Source organism: Aquarana catesbeiana, linkage group LG05, assembly GCF_042186555.1.
Source record: "Aquarana catesbeiana isolate 2022-GZ linkage group LG05, ASM4218655v1, whole genome shotgun sequence".
Lineage (NCBI taxonomy): Eukaryota > Metazoa > Chordata > Amphibia > Anura > Ranidae > Aquarana > Aquarana catesbeiana.
In genome coordinates this window covers 317,134,658-317,156,614 of record NC_133328.1, presented here as the reverse complement: position 1 = coordinate 317,156,614, position 21,957 = coordinate 317,134,658, and the positions used below count along the sequence as shown (strand labels likewise).

Sequence of the window (21,957 nt, the reverse complement as noted above, 5' to 3'; positions counted from 1 at the left end):
TGCCTGTAAAATCCTAAAATGCACTGCATTACAGCACTAAACAATGTAAACTGTGAATGTCTGCTACAGAGAGGAGTGTGTCCCTTCTCTGACTTATTCAGCTTTATGTGCAGCACAGGTTTAGATTACATGCTCTTCACAGCATAGTAGTAAAATGACTCCGTCCAAGTGTAAAGAATTGCTTTTACTGCATCAGCTGTTGGCTGTAAGTAGTAGATATGAAATATGCATATGTACCTAACATATTTACTCGTCTGAAGTAGATAATAAACAAAAACATTTCAAATGTATGTCTATTACATATTAAAACAAAGTTACTACTATTATCAAAGACATAGCACAGCATGTACTTTCAGCTGGAAATTTTTCAGACTCCTGGTTTCTTCCTTGGTTTGTGGGAAATTGAAACTTTGAGCTTGTAAATACCAATACATAGGTTTAATAAGGAAAGACCTTTGACTGTGATATAAAGTACATTAGAAGAACAGAAGAAGGAACATTTACATTTAAAAGGCTTGAACAAATATGTTTAAATAATACTATGCAAACAATTACATTTTCCTGTAACTGACAATTATGTGTCTCAGATTATACCTCCTTATGCAAACCATAACCCCAGGCTGAGCCTATATACCACAATCACCGATCTACATGTATAATTTATAATAAGTTATAATGCTGCTGCTGCTGTACTGCTTTGGCTGGCAGTTAAATGTATCTGTGGTGACGATTACTTCCCGTGATAGTCAAATCTTTCTGCTTTTTTTGACCACCACTTGATGTCTGCATGTCACAAACGAAAATTGATTGTATCGGTTTGATTGTAGAGACCCTGCCCCTATACCGATTTCAACAACAATCTTCCCATAAGATTATATGTGCATTTAACTTATATTAGGCATGTTATTTATCTGCAAAATCCTCTCTTGTGTAGACATCCGAAAGCTCTGAAACTGCTGCTAGGTACCGCCATCTTGGATGTGATGTCAGCAGCCCCAGCAGACTCAGAGCTGTCCCCCAAGTGTCACTTATTCCCCTTCACTCCTCCCCCAGCAGATACATAAAAGGGAGGCATGTGGGGGGATGGGGGGTGAGTTTCTGGGCCAGCACTGAGGATAAAGAGCCATCCCCAGAAGAAGAGATGGCTATGTAGCGCATCCCCTGTAGGAACCACTGGTGAATAGGGATCCCCCACCCTGCACAGTCAGTCACACCGAATTTCCACAGGCTCACTTGAGACAGGAAAACAGTCCAGCAACTTTTGGTTTTTGTGTTTTAGGGGTTAATAAACTTGAATGGGGATGGGATGATTATGGGATGCCCACTTGACTGGAACAAACTTCTTCGGGGACACTTCAACTATATACACTATCTGTATACACTCCTCTTTCTCCAGAACATCACTTGCTTGCAGAAAACAACACAGACCCAGGTGGAACACTGATGAAGCTGGCAAGGCACTCAGCCAGATCAAGCAAAAGCCCCTTACAGGCAGGTATGGCGGGCCCCTTTGGTGTGTACAGAAAAAGTCAGTGTCCAGCTACATTTCTGTGGCTACTGGTCCCAGTACCACCTCTTCAGGCACTGCCAGCCTTCCTGGCTGAAGCTGCCCCTTTCACTAGCCTTCGTGGCTACTTCTCCACAGTCCTCTCAGACTGTCGCACACCAGCCACCTGGGTGTCTTCTCCCTGGAGATCTTCTGGATGTGCTGGCTTGCTTTTGCTGTCCTCACTCTTACTCCCGTGCCTCTGGACAGGACTCCTCTGTGTGTCTTGAGAGGATCCCTCCAGCACCCGAACCCCAGGCCTGAGGTCACCCCCCACACTAGTGGGTTACTCTCAAGGGCCACTGACAGCCTCCTCTGTACTCTATCTCAAGCTTTCACCCAAACTCCGCTGCCCCCTGCTGGCCTGACACTGAGAATTTAAGAGGGACCTACCCCCTGCCAGCCCATTTTCTAAGGATTGGCGTGGGTCCTCCTTAATACTCCAGGCAGCTCCTCCTATCCTCCTACCATTCTTCTGGAAGCTTATCCAAGGTTCCAGCAAGTAGGGGGGTACAAGAGGTGGTGCCAAATGGGTCACCAAGCTTCCCTGAGTCATTCACCCTGACCCAGATTCAACCCAGCCTGGCTCCCAGCCAGACAAAATATACCTACACTATCAAAAAACCTATTTACACTAGCACTCTACACTAGAGGGTGCTACAGCTATAATGTGCAAGGGGCTGTGCTAGGGAACTATATGTTTGGCTTCTGACTTGGAGTTAATTGAAAGTTTTCAAAGTTGCCATACAAGTTGTATGTATATATTCACAGTATATTACAAACATACAACATGTAATACTATTTTGAAATTATGTATGTAAAAATATAATCTATGTTTGTTCAAGTAAACCTTTAGACACCATTCATACTAGACATAAGCAGAGACTTGTGATCTTAAGCTGGCCATACATGGATTGGAAATCAGCCAGCCCGCTGGTTGAAAAAAAAAGACTCATCAATGGGCTGCTTTACAGGAGTGAGTTTTTTCTGCATGTTTTTTGTGCGTTTTTATATATGACCTATAGAACAGGAGTATGCCCAATAGACTTTTAAATAAGAACGCCTGAAAATGCGCAGGAAAAATTGAGCCAAACCATGCATTTCTTCCCCGAAAGAATATCATGTACTTCTTTGATTCACTCAGGTGTGAACGGGCCCAATGAAAATGATGGAATTCTTCCACTTGAGTGTTGTGGTGCTTTGGGAATCAAAGCATCAAAATCTTCAGGTATTAATGGGACCTTAGTTGACTTATCCAAATATATATAATATCATTTAATGTTTGCATGAGGTAGATACTGTATATCATATTTATAAATATTTTGTTTTTCATTCTATCACTACGCCTATACAGTGAATAAAGAATGTTGGTTAAAAAGCAAATATGGCTGTTTGCACCTCTGCTAACTAGAAGTATTTTTAATTGGTTCCAGTGGTCTTATTTCTATCTTTGCTTTTTATTTTAGGCAAAGGCAGCTCAAGCATCTCATCCGACGTGAGTTCAAGTACAGATCACACACCGACTAAAGCCCTCAAGAATGTGGCTACTAGTGAAGGTACACATCTGGTCCTCATAAGAATATGCTTTTGTCAGTCCGTGGAGTTAAGGGATTTTTGTCTATGCTGGCAGTATGCTGCTATTACTGCCATGAAACTGAATGTCTTTAACCATTTATTTAAACAATATATTTTGACTCACTCAGTATTTTAATAATAGAATTGCAAGTTTAGTGTTTAATTGCTTATTATTACATTTTGTGGTTATGCACTTCAGAGCTGAATTTCATTCATAGAAAAGTCAGGAAACTAGACTTTCATCTGTCAAGCTTAAAAAAGTAATTGACTTAACCTGATCTGCAACTATATCTATAAACCAACAAAAAGTCAGAAGTCCTTTTAGCAGCTGTTTTTTTTTTGTTTTGTTTTTTAATAAAGAAACCCCCACCCAGCATACAAACACAAGAAATACAAGTTTGTACTTTAAAACAAATTGGCTACTACTACTTAGCTGCCTACAAGCATCTAAGGTTGATACCAGCACGTAGGCTAGTATATGTATAGCTAAACATTTAATTTACTGGAAAGAGTAGGGAAGGGCAGAAACCCTTCACTTTCATTTTTTTCTCCATCTGTGCCTTGTTGGGAAGATTTACCTTCACTTCCTGTCATGGAAATACAACAGGAAGCAAAAGGAAAACTCTTGTACACAGTTATCACTGGAACAAGGGTCTTCATTGGAAGATGTATCTAAGCTCTTGTTCTGGTGAGAATGTTGGATTTTCCAAAACTTTCTCTCCTACTGGCATTGGTCACCATGGGAAATGGAGAGGGTGAAGCCTCACACCATCCTTTTTGTTTGCTCACTTTAATGAACAGGTAAAGGGCTTCTAATTACCCCTGAGTTATTTCACAAGAGCCTTAGGTATGGAAACTCTAGAAACATTAACCTGTACATGTTTAGATACATCCTGAACCCCATATTACTTCAGTTCCACCATTAAGTTGGGATGTGGAGTTACCTAGTAGTCTTATTCGCCCGATTTATTAATAATCTATTTTAGTGAGAAGTAGATTTTAAGGAATTTTCCCTTAACATAGTGAGCGTGGTGAAAATTGCTTGCTAAGAATACCTAATCATGTGCAAGGAAACAACATTACTATTGCTTGGACATGAAAATCAGCAGAGCTTCACCTCATTCGCTGAGCTAAGGGAAAATCCCTTGCAAAGTTAACAGCCTTTTTTGCATTTAGTAAATCAACCTCACAAACTGTGCATAGCTGAAGCATGCTGCTTTAGCTAGATCCATGATTGTAAATGTCAATGATTAGATCATTTCAGTCATCTTCTTTAACTATGCATCAGGAATATTAGGCCATAGTTTGTGAAGAAAGATATTTAAACCATATGTGGTTCACTACTTATGTTTTACTGTATATATTTTTCATTGTTTATCACATTTTGTCATGATTACTGAATTGCTTTCATACTTTGATACCCCAAAGACATTTTAGATCCATCCAGTTTACATTTTGCTATTCACTTTAGCATTTCTCCATCAGCAGCCAGATACTTTTGCAAGAAATGAATTTAAAAAGCCTCATGTTAAAAAAAAAACCTTTGGGGTTTAGAAAAGGGAGCAGTAATCATTAAGCACCACTTACCTGCTTTCCTTTTATATCCTGGATTGAAAAATTGACAGTGGGAATATGTTTGGTTGCTGTGGGAAATATCTCAGCATTTTAAATTCAGGATTCCTCTTTAAAAAAAAAACACTTCAAATGCTACTGTGGGCAATAGTGAATCTAAACCCTAAAGAATAAAATACAGATCTAGAACATGCTAGAAACTATAAAAACACATACAAATCAACAACACTGAACAGATTCATTATTTTATTTTTAGATATTTTGCATTTATTGTCTTGTGATAACAATACAGACAGATATATTCATGCAGCAGCCAGTAGTGTATTGGTAAGCTTTTATTACTCTGACTGCTTTAACTGACCCTGTCATTACAGCCTCACTTCACTGAGTTGAAGCACCTTAGCTTCACTGCTCTTTGACTGCCGGAGGTATTTGACCCTTCAGGTGTGTTGAATACCTGTTACCACACCATCCTCACACAAAGAGGTTCCTGACAACTGTTAGGTCCTTTAATTACATAAGAACCTGTGGTGGAAGCCACAGCATGAAACAGTGGAGTAGTGACAGGGTCACTTTAAGGTGTATTTCCACTTTTGCAGACACATTGGGATAACACCTACTTTATATTTGTTACATAAAATAAAATACAGAAGGAGCAATCAAAGACTGCTGAGCGCTGTGTTCTCAGTCTTCAGTGAACAGAGAGACAGTGTTTTGCAGCGCTCATTGGAGCACCAGGCTATGAAGTGGGCAGGAGGGGCTGGCTCAGGCTCTCAGCAGCTTGCTGAAAGGCTGAACCAGCTGCCGGTCCAGGCATCTGGGTGGACCCCGACATTACCCCCAGCTTTAGCCTGCTGTCAAATGAATACAGATCACAGGAGTGCAGAATGAAATGCACACCAGTGATCCCCTAAAGCCCCACTTCTCCTTTAAGCCTATCTGTACTGCACTGGCAGATCTTTTTATTAGCTGTAAACTTGATTTCAGCTCTTTCTGTCCTAGCAAAAGGCTAAAGATCTCAAGACTTGGAGTCTGCATTGCATGCTAATAAGAGGAAACAGACTTTATCCCCACTTTGTCACTCTAAAATTGTTCAAATAGTTTCAGTCCAGTGTAAAATCCTGCTTGAAAGAAGCAAGTATAACGGTAAGAAGTATTTTTACATTTTTTTTTAGGTATGCTGTCTGAATGGGAACAACTAACAGATGGTTGGGGGTTTCTCAAACTGGAAAAGTGAAAATATGCTTTAAAGTGACACCAAACTCTGGTTTAAGAAGAAAAAATAATATTCAAGTTTCCTATGATTTTGCTGCTGTGATTCGACTTCCTGTTTTATGGTGGCTATGTCTGTTCTCCACTGTTCGTCACACTGTATGTAGGGACGTAGCCATCCTCTCTTGTTTTCACTACCAAGATCGACCAGGGACTATGGTTTATGGACTTTAAGATGCGTAGTATGTCTAGAGCAGTTCACATGGCCCCCAGTTAACACTGATCATTCAAAACAAACAGAAGGGAAACCAAAGAGGAGAGGGTTGGGAGCTCACAGAGGACATTACAATGAGACAGAAAAACACAGTAAGAAATGATTCATGAAAACTAGAATACAGGGCCATTAAGTAGTGGGTGTGTATAGTGAATAAGGATTGCATTCAGTGTCACTAAAAATAGGGGCATAGAGGTAGGAGGCATTAGTTACCTGTAAAAGTCAAAAGGATTTGCATTTTATATCATTGTTTGATATTTACAGAACTATTGACATGCAATCTGACCTGAAGGTAACCCCTGATTACATATTTTTTATCATATGCTCAGTTTCCCAGATTTGTAACAGGTTTACTTTATTAAGAGCAATAATGATGTGATTATACAACCCCTGGCAAAAATTATGGAACCACCAGTCCCTGAGGATGTTCCTTCAGTTGTTTATTGTTGTAGAAAAAAAGCAGATCACAGACATGGCCAAAAACTAAAGGCATTTCAAATGGCAACTTTCTGGCTTTAAGAACACTAAAAGAAATCAAGAAAAATAATTGTGGTGGCCAGTAACAGTTAGATTTATAGAACAAGCACAGGGAATAAATTATAGAATCACTCAATTCTGAGGAAAAAATTATGGAATCATGAAAAACAAACAAACAAAATAACACTCCAACACATCACTAGTACTTTGTTGCACCACCTCTGGCTTTTATAACTGCTTGCAGTCTCTGAGGCATTGACTTAATGAGTGATAAACAGTACTCTTCATCAGTCTGGCTCCAGCCTTCTCTGATTGCTGTTGCCAAATCATCTTTGCAGGTTGGAGCCTTGTCATGGACCATTTTCTTTAACTTCCACCACAGATTTTCAATTGGATTGAGATCCGGACTGTTTGCAGGCCATGACATTGACCTTATGTGTCTTTTTTCAAGGAATTTTTTCACAGTTTTTGCTCTATGGCAAGATGCATTATAATCTTGATAAATGATTTCATCATCCCCAAACATCCTTTCAATAGATGGGATAAGAAAAGTGTCCAAAATTTCAATGAAAACCTGTGCATTTATTGAAGATTTAATGACAGCCATCTCCCCAGTGCCTTTACCTGACATGCAGCCCCATATCATAATTGACTGTGGAAATTTGCATGTTTTCTTCAAACAGCCGTCTGCATAAATCTCATTGGAACAGCACCAAACAAAAGTTCCAGCATCATCACCTTGCCCAATGCAGATTTGAGATTCATCACTTAATATGACTTTCATCCAATCATCCACAGTCCACAATTGCCTTTCCTTAGCCCAATATAACTTTGTTTTTTTGTGTTTAGGTTTTAGAGATGGCTTTCTTTTAGCTTTTCTGTATGTAAATCCCATTTTCTTTAGCCGGTTTCTTACAGTTCGGTCACAGATGTTGACTCCAGTTTCCTCCCATTTGTTCCTCATTTGTTTTGTTGTACATTTTCTGTTTTCAAGGCATATTGCTTTAAGTTTTCTGTCTTGACGCTTTGATGTCTTCCTTGGTCTACCAGTATGCTTGCCTTTAACCACCTTTCCATGTTGTTTGTATTTGGTCCATGTTTTAGACACAGCCGACTGTGAACAACCAACATCTTGTGCAACACTGCGTGATGATTTACCCTCTTTACCTACATACGAACAAGCAGATTTAATCTGATGCAGGTGTTAGAGTTTGTAATGTAAAGTTACAGGGTGATTCCATAATTTTTTCCTCAGAAATTAGTGATTCCATAATTTATTCCCTGTGCTTGTTCTATAAATCTAACTGTTACTGGCCACCACAATTATTTTTCTTGATTTCTTTTAGTGTTTCTTAAAGCCAGAATGTTGCCATTTGAAATGCCTTTAGCTTTTGGCCATGTCTGTGATCTGATTTGTTTCTACAACAATAAACAACTGAAGGAACATCCTCAGGAACTGGTGATTCCATCATTTTTGCCAGGGATTGTAGTGATCAGAATAGGTTTGGTTGTATAGTTTCTGCACTTTGCTGTTTACTATATGTCTGCCAGATATGTTTATCTGTAAACATATATAGGATTCTTAATGGAAATGGGTTGGTCTGTTCTGGAGCTTTTACAACTCAGGCAATAACTAAATGGGAAATTCTAGAAAAGGTTAAGTATGTAAAACGAGTCCACTGTTGACCCTGCTTACCAATGCGAATTCCAGCCACACTGAGTATGCACTCTATTTTTTTCTATTTGAGCTCTTTCTGTTTACTGGTGACCCTGGACTACAGCAGAGCCACCGGTGCATTTACTTGGCTTCTTAACTTTCAAAAGAATAAAACACATAGTTAAGTATGTCTCATCGTTTTCTTTTTTGTAAAGGCTTTTGGAATTTTGGAAAAAGCTTTATGGAATAGGTCCAGATAAATGCTCATTGGTTCATTCTTCGTGGCTTCCAGCCATCCTCTGTTTAAAACAATTCAAGAATGTTATTTATTTAATTTTTTTTTCTGTGCTATCCAAGCTTTCCTCATTAGTGTTGTGCTGGCATAGGAAAGGATGAAATCATTTTATGGTGACCTTCTAAGTACCTCTGCTAACAAGCCAAAAATGCACATAGTTACCGGTTACATTGTTGTCACTATAGAATGTATTTACAGTTTTGATTGTGTCTAACATTCATGTAACAGAAGATACCCTGTGCTTTTTTACATTGATGGTGTCCCCATCAAGGAAGAAAAAACACATAGAAGAACAAGAATGCATCAAGCAAACAATATAAATAATGTGATTTTTGCACTTAAGTTCATGACATATTACTTGTTACCTTTTGGACTGCAGCGATCTGCACAAAATACAGCGTACTATATAGTCTTTCCATAGCTCTACAGTATATATTGATAAAAAAAATGACTCAGCAGTACTACTGATGAACTGAGAATAATTGAAAATATGAAGCACTGTCTATGGTCAGTAGTAGTGAAAGTTTTCATTAGCTGTTAGCAGTGTTGTAATACACTACTTATATACCAAGAATGAGATTTAAAAGCACTTTAAATACTTATTCAAAATTTAGCACACTAGGGACTAGACCAATAAGCCCCTCAATCTTAGTAGCAGTTGAAAAAGGCCCCATAATCCCAGGGGGTAAAGACAATAAATATAAAATCAGCGCTAAATGTTAAAAGTCCTTCACACTCAAGTCCGTATAAATGTAATTTCAAGGATTCTCAATCACTCTGAGTCCGATATAGACCAAGAACTTCAACACTGTCCTCCTTGCTTTTGGATCTTTAGTGGCACTCCACTCGATAAGGTAATTAATCTTGAAAAAAGAAAACACCATATAGTGTAGTGTGTCCAACTGCACTTGTGTGCCAACTAACTACTTATAATGTGCTTACATCAAAAATTCCAGAAAACATCTCCACAAGATGCATTCTTATATGCTGTATATACCCTTACCCTCCTATTTCTCAAAAAAGCCTTTAGTGGGACTCCAATGTAGCTTTCCTCTGTGCCTTTATCTCCTCTTTGGAAAAATCTTTCTCCCCTTCCTCCAAATGGGTGTCAGAAGCTCCCGAAAAGGAATTTTTAACATACAGTGTAATAGTGAAAAAACTTGATTTCACAAAAATGCATTTATAAATGTGTGTATCCCTCTAAACTCAGTAATGACTCCACCGTGTGTGTGTTGTGATACATCAATCACTCCATGCCCCTTATTAAATGTACTATTTTCATTACGCAATCAACCAATCCTCTCTAATGGATGTTCCTACCTTTTTATATCCAAAATTATACATGTAGACTTACGCATTGTGTGCACATTACCACAATGTTTTTACATGCAATGCATGATGAATTGCAGCCCAACACTTGAAGGCAATGGACATGTGTTGCAGTGTGCAACAATGCCCAGAAATCCACCATATTGAATTGTGGTGCAACAGTCACAAAATTTGTGGAACATCCAATTTTTAGGGCATTTGGTGCATTAGCAGCCAATTCACTTTAATCAGCTGCCTTAATGCAACACACATTAACACAAGCGTGTTAACACAATGCAGAAAAATTAACTGGGCCCTTAGGGTGATTGGATATCTTCAGGAGAATTATGAAATTCTTGCATTAGCACAGAAAATTATTTTTGCTTAGTACTTTGATTAAATTTGTGGCTTGTTTGACCAAGACTAACTTGTTAGATATACATCATGTTACATTCCTCACCCAGTTCAGCTTTAGCAACAGACCAAATGCTGTAACACCAGAGAGGGAAATCAAAATTTAAATAATCCTCTCCAAGGACATAGCCAAGCTATTATTTTACTATTGTAGAGCAGGGAAGGATATATTTTCAGGACACTTACGCCATACAGATTTTCTAAATCAGTGCCACCATATGATAAGAAGGCAAAACTTGATATTATGTATGCACCAGCAGATAAAGGATGTTTATTCTGGGGATAGGGTGACAGATATTGAATTGCAAGTACTGCTGAGGATTTATTTTTGTTAGTTTAGCTCTAACATTGGTTTGCATTATGAAACTAGTGCTGACCAACAACTCAGTCGGAAAGTATTTTAAAATCATTGAATAAAGGAAGTTAAATCCCAATTCCAGGCCAAACTTTTCTTTAGTTTTTGATAAGGAAAAGATAATGGAATAATAGGAAAAGTCAGAACTTCTGCAAAGTCTTGATTGCAAAGTACCCGAAGAAATGAGTGTCTCAAGCTGGAAGCATAAACAAAACAAAAAAAAACACACCAAGGCTGTAATGATTTTTCTATTTGATACCGTGTTACGAAGTGAGGGAAAATCTTCTCAGTGAGGAGAGGAAACTAAAAAAAAATTCCCTTGAAATTGGGCCTAATGTTTTGAAATACAATTTTGTTTCTGAAATTTGGAAATAAGCATAATGATAAACCTAGATCTCCATGTGAGACTGTATGCTCTTTATGAATATCCACTTGAATTTCTTAAATCTTAATTATGACATTATGACAATTTTACAATGCTTACACCTACAGGGTTTAAAGCTTTGTCTAGGTTTCCATTTGCGTGGACTTCAGCTCTACCTGGGAGCCATTCCTATGTCATCTAGAAGAAAATATATTTTCATTGTTTATTGGGACAAACAAGACTTCTGGTCCAACCTCAAGAAATTCATTCTGAGTGCACCTGATTAAGATGTTAATTTTGTTTCAATGGACAGCTTTGGGGAGGAGCAACAGTTTTACTCTTGATAGTCTAGATTAGCATTATCCTCAAAGCTGTTATCCTATTGTCCTGTTTTACCAGAAAGAGTTTAAAATGATGAAGTTTTTTTTTTTAATATAAATTATCTGATTTTATTCACATAAGATTGTCTTTTTAGGGTCTGTCAGTAGCAGTTACGTTTTTGATCCCAATACAATATTTTCTACGAGTCCCAAGAACACCTCCTCAGTCCTTATGCTGGTCTTTTTTAAATAGTTCACTTAACCTAATCAAGAATTCAAAGACTTAGCTCTAGGAACGGTAGCAATTAGAGGCACGGAGTCCTTTATTTAATAAATGACTTGTTATAGAATATAATTTCTTATGTTTTATGTTTAATTTGCAAAATATTATTTTTACTAATTGCAGAAATAGTTGTAGATTTTCTAACAGTCTGACAGTAACAAACGACTAGTACAAGTACATTTGGTCAGTAGGCATAATTACAATATAATTAATCTCACTTGCTGAACCAAAGGAAGCCAGATGGTCTAGTGCTGTGCTTGACCTCTAGACTGCACACGGTAGTTTACTATTGTTAATACTCTTATCAGACTTGATCTTTTTGAGAACCCATTAGGTTAATTAAAGACATTAATGTAAAAATGTTCTTAGATTAAAGAGATTCTGGCTATACATCTTATAAAAAAAAAAGTTTTGATTAAAAAAACAGCAATAAGTAAAAATCCATTAAACTGTTAGCTGTGCTAACATAGAACGTACAGCCTTTAACAAGCTATGTGACAAAAAAAACAAGACAACCTGTTTATCGGTATGAAGATCTACAATATAGTGCAGACTGTTAAATTGTTGGTGGGGGGGTTGCTTATAAGATGCCATAGGCATACAAGAGTGTTTGGTTGTGCAAGCATGATCTGACTGCCCAAAGGATATAACTGCTAGCTGTGTATCCTTAGAATACATTCGGCTTCCATGAATGTAGATGTTTTAGTGGTTCGTAAAGGAAGGAGGGAGAAATGGGCAGACAGCTTCAGACACTGGCTTATCGTGAGGGAAAAAGTAGCTATCACACAAAATTCTTAGATTGATTCATCTCTTTCCCCAAGCATTAGGGAATGTACAAGGTGATTAACGGCCTCAAGCATCTTTTTTTTTAAATGCTGAAAAAATCAGTACTGTCAACAGCAGATGTCTTCCAGCATATTGGTTAGTTTTAAAGAGAATAATATTAAAAGATGCGTCAGTCATTTGAGTCTGGAAGAAGACGTTGCAGCCACTATAAGATTCTCTCCTAACTGTTAGAGAATACATCAATATTAGCTTTGTGTAGCCTGTACCAGTATATTATTGGAAATTGATGGTATTATTTTACTTTTTACTTCAGTATGGATTTATTGTCATCTAATGATGATGGATGCTGGACATTTTAATAGTCTAGTAATAAAACTAGAAAGAATAAATGACTTGAAAGATATATTATGCAGAAGAAAAACAAATAAACATATCATGGTTCTTGGGAGGGTATTGGGTCATCTTCACAGTCTCCTACCCTAAATAACTTCTTTCATTCAGAGCATCAAAGAATTTGTCCTATGGCAAAAGACAACTGAGTCTAAGTTATTTTTTTCTAGTGCACGATTTAAGAGCAGCAGTAAAAATGTCATTGAAATGGCCAACTTGCTATTAATCAGTCCTGATCATTGTTCTGTATGCTTTGCGTGAGGTAGCCTGACTGTTGTCCATGGAACAAAGGCATTCATAACATACTAATTATTGTGAATACTTGCTATGCCAAATGGGACCAATTAAAGTGGTCATAACCCTAAAAAACAATAGAGATCCTGTTCTCTTATAGCAAATTAAACAGCACAGAGCTTGTGCTGTCTAATCTGCCCCTTTTTAAGCTGTAAAAACCTGGTTGATCCTGCATGTTCCAGTGCCCTCCTCTGTGTGCTGACCATGGTAATCATGGCTGCTGATCCCTGATTGCCATGTTCAGTTTACGTGCCTTTGTTCCTCTCTCCCCCTCCCTCCCTGCCTGTCAGCTCCTGTGTGTGTCTCTCCCCCTCTCCGCCCTCCCCTCCTGCCGCTATTAGTAGCTGTAGAAAAGTAAAGAAAACTTACACCAGGGTCCTCTGTTCTATCAATCTCTTCTACACTGTGTAGACTTTTTTTAAAACGATGCCTGTAAATACCTTATCTTTGATCTCTTCTGGCCGGTCACGTGACCTCTGGCCACTCTCCTCGCCCATCCAAGGGCTACAGCAGAAGGGGCTGAGTGATCACATGACCTCCCAGGCTGACATCAGAGGGGATCCTGGCCCCTCCCGCTGTAGCCCGTAGATCGGAGGAATAGAGTGGCCATAGGTCAAGTGACCGGCCAGAAGAGATCAAAGATAAGGTATTTATAGGCCTCATTAAAAAAAAAAAAAAAAACATTTACACAGTGTAGGAGAGATTAATAGAATAGAGGAGTTGGTTGTAATTGTTCTTTACCTTTACAACCACTTTAACTTTTAGAAATATGTGCAAAATTTGAACTGACCTATTACATAAGCCATTACAAGTGTTCCTCTCTTTAAACCACTTCCATACTGGGCCATAGTAAAATGACGCCAGCAGGAACACTCTCCCATACTGGGCGGGCGTCATTTTACTTCTGTCCATACCTAGCATTCATGGCGGGTTGTGTCAGACCTTATTGCAGTACTATCTACCCTGCAACAGGAGGATGAGCCTGCTGTTCCAAACCTTGGGTCTTTTAGGGCAGTTGCAAATATCTTTCCTTTACACCTGCTGTTTGATGCATTCCTCTATATGGAATGCATGGGTTCTAGGCCCACCTGAGAGTGTGGCTGAACTTTTCACTTTTGAGAGGCGAGTTGCAAATCAGAGGTCTATTTTAATTATTGAGACACCAATGATCCACCTTAACAGGAGGACCACCAGATTGGTTGAAGGAGTACTCACCTTTTGGGATTCCGTTGACAGACAGCTAGAATCCCCCCTAAATCCCAGTTTAAATTGCCTGTTTTTACTTTGTCTTGGCAGTAATTTTAATCTGTCAGATTACCTCAACAGAGATCCTTCCACCACTTTAGTAGTGGGCTTGGAACAGATGCAACACTTCTCAGGAGCCTTGTGCTTCAGTTGTGATGGCTAATTACAAGCATCTAAACTGGTGTCTCTCATAGGATACCTTCTTCAGTTGCTCCTTGATATTTCCCTTTAGTTTCTTCACAAAATGTCACAACTTCTCCTGTTGCCCTGGGTTCTTCACATCCTGGGACTACTTCTCCATGTCCATGTGGGGAATAATGTTCAGTAGTTGTTCCCTATCCAGACTGTTGCTCCTTTCCTCAGAAGGAAATTGTGTTGCGATGGTTCTCACATTCTATGGATATATCATTTAGCAAAATATATTTTGGTTTCTGGGTAACCCCTTTCCTGTCATTGAGTTTTCCTTCCTTTAATCCTAAGGACTAATAGTATAAAGATAAGGCCTTACTGTGTAGACTGACAGGCCTTGCAGACCTGGTTTTGTCCAGAGGGACTTTTTCTCCTGGGGGCTTGACCCAGGATTTTATCTCTGTTGACTACATCATATTATGGGTTTGTATTTCTTTAATCGGTTATTTATATTGTTCCACCTGTTTTGGTGGGTTTTTGGTTTTTGCAGTGTTAATTCAGGTGGAATCATTCCCCTCTTGCAGTGATCTTTTCTTCCTGGTCTTGAGCATCAGATTGGTCCTCTATACCCCCACCCCCATCCTTATCATTTGCAGCTTCTCTTGACATTCAGGGAGCTTCACCTCATCTGGTTTAGATTTGGGTGTTGATCCTTCAGGTTGTTCTAAGTTGTTAACAGTATCCAGTCTCTTCTTGTGGGCCTGTCAGTGATTGTTGCACACAACTCAGTTGGACTGCTTTTGTCTGTCCTATATCTGTATTTATGTGTCCTTCAATGGATAAGAAAGCAGTTAACATTTTGTACTTACTGTCAAATCTTTTTACTGCTTGGAATTGAACTGTAACTGAGAAATTTAGGGTAGAGGAGGGTCACAGGGGTTCTGGCAACAATTTTTTTTCTGTTTACCAGTCTCCAAACTTCCTGTAGGCCACAGAGTAACCTGACTGTATATGAATTCTCGTGTTCCTCAATGGATTTTAGGAAATACATTTTACAGTAGGTACAAAATCTGTTTTTATTAAAGAAAAAAAACATGGCAATTGTTTATGATACATAGTGCATTAGCAGGCTAAATGTCATTTAATTTGAGTTTATATCTACTTTAATACCTGGAATTTGATTATTTAGTTTTATTTTCACATGCTGTTCCAGACAATATTTAGCACTTGAAAATACATCTATGTGTATAGTATTTGACTACTATTGCTTAATGGATCTTATTGGACAGAAAGCACTGTATAAACAAGAAGTTAGCTGCACTTACCATACACATGAGGCAATACTTCACATTGTTATTCCTTATTAGTGTTTTAATAGAGCAATATCAGTCAAACTTGCTAATTTTGTTCCTGGGCATATTGTAAAACCTGTACTAAGAGAAACACATAAGCTGTCATCGTTGACATTGTCTTTAAAAATACCAGTCAATTTAAAAAAAAGCATGTGACCAGTGAAGTCAAGACTCTAATGTTCAAACTTGTTTCAGGTCAGTGACAGAGAAAGCATTGAAACCACCAGTATTGTGTTCAGACAATAAGCATTTTTGGAAGTGGTCAGCAGTGGAAGATGGCATATTTTTCTCAGCAAAGAAAACCTGTGCTAGAAGAAAATATAGATTGCTTCTAAAATTGCTAGTTTTTTAGTAGTCATGCTTGTCCAGTGGCTTCAATATCTTGAGTTTTTCCAAGAATATGCACACTGTATGGCAAGGTGAAGTTTAAACTCCTTACCTGCATATGTACTTCTTCCAAGTCAGTGGCTGAAAGTATTCAAGCCACTGGATCAACAAAGCAGCCAGGAAGCTAGCAGAAGGAAAGGTCGGCTATGGTAGCATGCTCATTTCCACATTTTTTTAGCATAGTTTTTCTCTGCATGACCTCTTCCCAGAAATAGCCTCCTGATGTTGAGATTGAACAAAACAGCCTCTGGGAAAAATCAAATCAGTTTTGTTTGGCAGCCTAAGTTGCATTGTGCCTCAGTCTTGGTCAAAACGTCTTATGCCGCGTACACACGACCGGACTTTACGGCATACTTTGCCCGGCGGACTTTTCGACGGACTTTACGACGGACTTTCCGAATGAACGGACTTGCCTACACACGATCAACCAAAGTCCAACGGATTCGTACGTGATGACGTACGACCGGACTAAAATAAGGAAGTTCATAGCCAGTAGCCAATAGCTGCCCTAGGGTCGGTTTTTGTCCGTTGGACTAGTATACAGACGAGCGGACTTTTCGACCGGACTCAAGTCTGTCGGATAGATTTGAAACATGTTTCAAATCTAAGTCCGTCAAACTTTTGAGAAAAAAAAGTCTGCTGGAGCCCACACACGATCGAATTGTCCGACGGACCAAGTATGCCGGAAAGTCCGCTCGTGTGTACGCGGCATAAGGTATCCATTCATTTTCTCTTTGTAGGCAGATTAAGAGTTTCAATCCCAATCTGCTAAAAATGAGACCAAGTAAGGGTGCAGATAGTCCTTATCAGGACAAAGAGGATGAAAGATTTCTAAATAGTGGATTTTTTACATGGCACCCCAGTATTTTCCCATGCCACTGGGAGTTTACAGCATCACACAAACTTTGCTTAGCTCGATCACCTAATGGGTGAACAGCGCTATATAAGATTAATAAACTTTATTAGCATGGGCGTCTTCCATTATTTAAGTACTTGAAGAATATGTGAATTGTGTTTGACTACAACATACAGTATAAGTATGGAGACTTCAGTGCAATAATCCTGGGGTGTCTCCTATTTATTCCAAACAATCTTTGCAAAAAAAGTTTCTACAAACAGAGAAGATGTGTGGCTAATGTGTGTATATATATATATATATATATATATATATATATATATATATATATATATATATCTATATAGTCCCAAGCAGTGAGCATTTAATCATCAATGGCCTTTGCATGGTCAATGTAAACTGTCCCTGGCTTTTTAGATCAATAGATGTCTTTCAGCTCATATATAACACAGTGATAGAAGTGGTGGTCCAAGGGTTGTATCTCTCTGTCTATGCAGTCATCATACAACTGCTGCTTTTGTCCTGTATCTAATATGGATGAAAAAAGTTAAGCATATTCATTTATGACGAAAGCTTATTCGAATAACTTGCTCTACGCCCATATGGCCAACTTTTCTTTTTGTAATAGTAACTTAGAGATCATTATGTATAAATAGTCACCTGTTCATCAGATATGGGCAGTATGGCCTTCGTGCTGTACTTTCGGACATAGTTTTAGAGAAATATAATATAAATTCACAGGCAGTAATACTATATGTTACATTGGGTTTTACAGATTAAATTATTATTGACATGTTGAATTTGGCTGGAACCTATCTTGTGCAATCAAAGGCGAGTTTGGCAGATGGGAAGCAATGTAATATAAAACAGAGCTGACCAACTGGCAAATGTATACTATTGGACAGTGCTAATCAAATAATTGTCTCCTACAAATTCCCAATGCTTATCATCAATAAATAAACCTGCAATATACACATTTTCAGGTTAATCGTCTACTTATACTTCTATTCGTTGCAGATACTGTGTGACTCATCAAAGTCACACGCAGAGATTTACCACTAAAATGTCTGAAATATTAACTGTAAAGTAATAAAACAAGAGCCACAGGAAAGAACTTGGGCTGCAAAGCACTGGCACTTAGACAGAACAGTTACCTGGAAGACTGATCTTGCTTTTACAAGTTAGTTATAGTCATAGGTGTGATTTGTTATCCATGGAAGAACAGTAGGAAAACATAAAGGCAACGCAAACCTACAAAGAAATGTGATACCAAACACTTCATTCATTTAATTGTAAGTTATAAATCGATTGAACAGTCACTGCAATAGTAAGGCTATAAGCACAGCACCAAAATATTAAAACACAAAATTAATGATAATCGCTTAGAATAAGATTTGAATGCCAGAGCAGGATTTAATCACAAATATATCTCTTTTCTGGAAACCTGGATTGGAGATTTGCTTTCAGCATATTAAAATTATACCTGGAACAAAAGGTTATCTCACAGCAAAACATGGTCAACAACAATGCTAAAATGCATTATGTTGTTGACCAAAAAACTTTAAGGCTCGGTTCACACCGCAGCGATGCGGGAACCCTGCGAATCCAGTGCGGGTTCCGGCATCGCATACAACTCGCAGGCAGTTCACACTGCCCTATGCGAACTGCTGGGAGTGTCAATAGAAAGTTAATGATACTCCCATTTCAGTTTGCATATCGCAGTGTGAACTGTCAATTCTGATCGCATGCCTGAGCTAAGGGCAGATGGTTTCCAGGAAGAAAATGCTACATGAATCATCTGCCCTTACTTTTATGCTATGGGTGTTTTTAAAATGATTTCTCAGCAAAATAAAGCATGAGGACATTGATAGATAGGTGAGTTTGCTTTTGTATATACTCGGGTGCAGTGTAGTTCAGCTTTAACCACTTCAGCCCTGGAAGGATTTACCCTTCCTGACCGGACCATTTTTTGCGATACGGCACTGCGTCGCTTTAACTGACAATTGCGCGGTCGTGTGACATTGTACCCAAATAAAATTAACGTCCTTTTTTTTCCCACAAATAGAGCTTTCTTTTGGTGGTATTTAATCACATCTGCATTTTTTATTTTTTGCGCTATAAACAAAGAAAGACCGACAATTTTGAAAAAAAAAAAAAAACATTTTTTACTTTTTGCTATAATAAATATCACATTTTTTTTTTAAACAAATTTCTTCATCAGTTTAGGCCAATATGTATTCTTCTACATATTTGTGGTAAAAAAAAAAAATCACAATAAACGTATATTGATTGCGTTGCGCAAAAGTTATAGCGTCTACAAAATGGGGAATAGCTATATGGCATTTTTTTATTTTTTTATTTTTTTACTAGTAATGGTGGTGATCAGCGATACATTGTGGCAGACAAATCGCACATTTGACATTTATACAGTGATCAGTGATATAAAAATGCACAGATTACTGTGCAAATGTCACTGGCAGGGAAAGGGTTAACACTAGGGTGCGATCAAGGGGTTAAATATGTTCCCTCAGTGTGTTTCTAAGTGTAAGGGGATAGGACTGACTAGAGGAGGAGCCAGATCATTGTTCCTACTTAGTAGGAACAGACGATCTGTCTCTCTCCCCTGTTTACACACACAAATCAACGTTCTGGCTCTCGTGCCCACTATCGCGGGTGGCCGGCGGGTCCCCCCCGCTGTGCAGCGGGCACGCGTGCCTGCTACGACGTATATCGGCGTGAGCCGGTTGGCAAGTGGTTAAAGGATAGGTTCACCTTTAGCAACATGTTATACTTGTATTTGTGGTGTAACATGTTGCTGTGGTGTAACACAGAAATTTGTGAATAAATAGACTACAAGTTTAGGTTCAAAGATAAGCTTGGGGTTTTCAATGGAAATGAGTGCAGGGAGAGTGTGCAGGAGCCTGACCTTGTACCCGTTATGCAGGTCCTTTGTGGGCTCCTGTGTAAAAAAAAATAATAAATGCAATTTTTTTTACCTGTAAAAATATGTGGATTTACTATACTTTACTTAAAGGTGAACTTAGCCTTTAATAGCATATGTTACGTCCAAAAAAAAAACACAACTTTAAGTAAAGCAGACTCTGAATTGCTATGTGTGCTGCTCAATTAAAGTCATTGGGGTTTTGCTGACCTGTGATTGAGGTGAGTTTCAAATGCGTGAAAACAGTGCTCACTGACATATGCCGTAAATTAGCTAAATGCATTCCAGGTGCATCAAGACAAGAGGTGTGCAAAGTCTACCAGTTCATTTTCTTTAGAAAGTAACCACAGCCTATGTGGAAAAGCCTGTCCCCTGCCAGCATGCTGTATAGAAGGACCCTTGCTCCCTGTGTGGAAAGAGTGGTCTCTCTGCAGAGGTCCAATATGCCCCCTGCCCAGTCATAGCTAGAGATTTCTAATCAGTAGGGAGAATCAACTTTGATGATTGAAGACCAATAGACCTGCCTTGGCTGGTTGTGTTTAGGACCTAAGCTGGGGTTCAGTTTATCAACTCAATTTGTTGTTTTTTGCACAGGTCTTATTTAAATAAACTGTTCCTTTAATTTGTGAATAGAATAGTATACCTATTTTGCTCAAAACAAATCTCTGAAGTATCTGTTGTTTTTGACCTTTCACTATTCCTCTGGCGACATGACTAAAGGTATTGTAGATCTATACCACTCTGACATATATATTATTTAAATAACTCAGCACTCTCTTGCAGTCTCCTATTTATCACAAACAAAATGTAATACATTTTGCACAAAGTCTCAAGTGCGACAATTGCTTTCAGTGGCTACAGTACACTTACGCTCTAGTTCTTTATGAAAATATTCTTTATGAAAATGTATGTAAACCCAAAACCCAGAATAAGAAGCTTTGCACAATTTTTAAGATGTAGCCCCTGTCAAAAGTTAGGCTAAATTTAACTTTTAAATTTAAAAGTTAGGCATCACTGTACTAAGTGGAAGAGAAATTATCTGTTTTTTTAGTCTGGTCAGGGTTTCTATAGGGTCAGTGGTTGATTGCTCCAGTCTGTTTCTGGAGAAAGCTTCCATAAAATAGAATAGGAGGATCGACCACTGACTTATAAATATGCACTGCTCAAAAAAATTAAAGGAATGTTTTTTAATCAGAGTATAGCATCAAGTCATTTAAACACCAGGGATATTGATCTGGTCAGTTAAGTAGCAGAGGGGGTTGTTAATCCGTTTCAGCTGCTTTGGTGTTAATGAAATTAACAGGTGCACTAGATGGGCAACAATGAGACAACCTCTAAAACAGGAATGGTTTTACAGGTGGAGGCCGCTGACATTTTTTTCCTACTCATTTTTTCTGACTGTTTTTTACTAGTTTTGCATTTGGCTAGGATCAGTGTCACTACTGGTAGCATAAGGCGATACCTGGACCCTATAGAGGTTGCACAGGCAGTCCAACTCCTCCAGGATGGCACATCAATACGTGCCATTGCTAGAAGGTTTGCTGTGTCTCCCAACACCGTCTCAAAAGCATGGAGGAGATTCCAGGAGACAGAAGGTTACTCTAGGAGAGCAGGATAGGGCCGTAGAAGGTTCTTAACCCATCAGCAGGGCCTGTATCTGCTCCTTGGTGCAAGGAGGAACAGGATGAGCACTGCCAGAGCCCTACAAAATGACCTCCAGCAGGCCACTGATGTGAATGTCTCTGACCAAACAATCAGAAACAGACTTCATGAAGGTGGCCTGAGGGCCTGATGAGCTCTACGGTGCCAGGCAGTGAGCACAGGGCCCACTAGAGGACGATTGGCATTTGCCATTGAACATCAGAATTGGCAGGTCCTCCACTGGCGCCCTGGGCTTTTGATGGATGAGAGCAGGTTCCCCTGAG

The 21,957-nt window shown here is 38.7% G+C and overlaps 1 protein-coding gene across 2 annotated transcripts in view; it reads left to right on the top strand.

The window, feature by feature from the left end:
* Window positions 1-21,957, top strand: part of FBXL7 (F-box and leucine rich repeat protein 7) — a 333,720-nt gene that overhangs the window by 121,672 nt on the left and 190,091 nt on the right. For both annotated transcript variants that reach the window (XM_073630856.1, XM_073630857.1), the window contains one exon: window positions 3,013-3,102. In XM_073630856.1, the coding sequence (XP_073486957.1) occupies window positions 3,013-3,102 (90 nt within the window). Of the gene's footprint in view, window positions 1-3,012; window positions 3,103-21,957 lie in introns of those variants that run through there.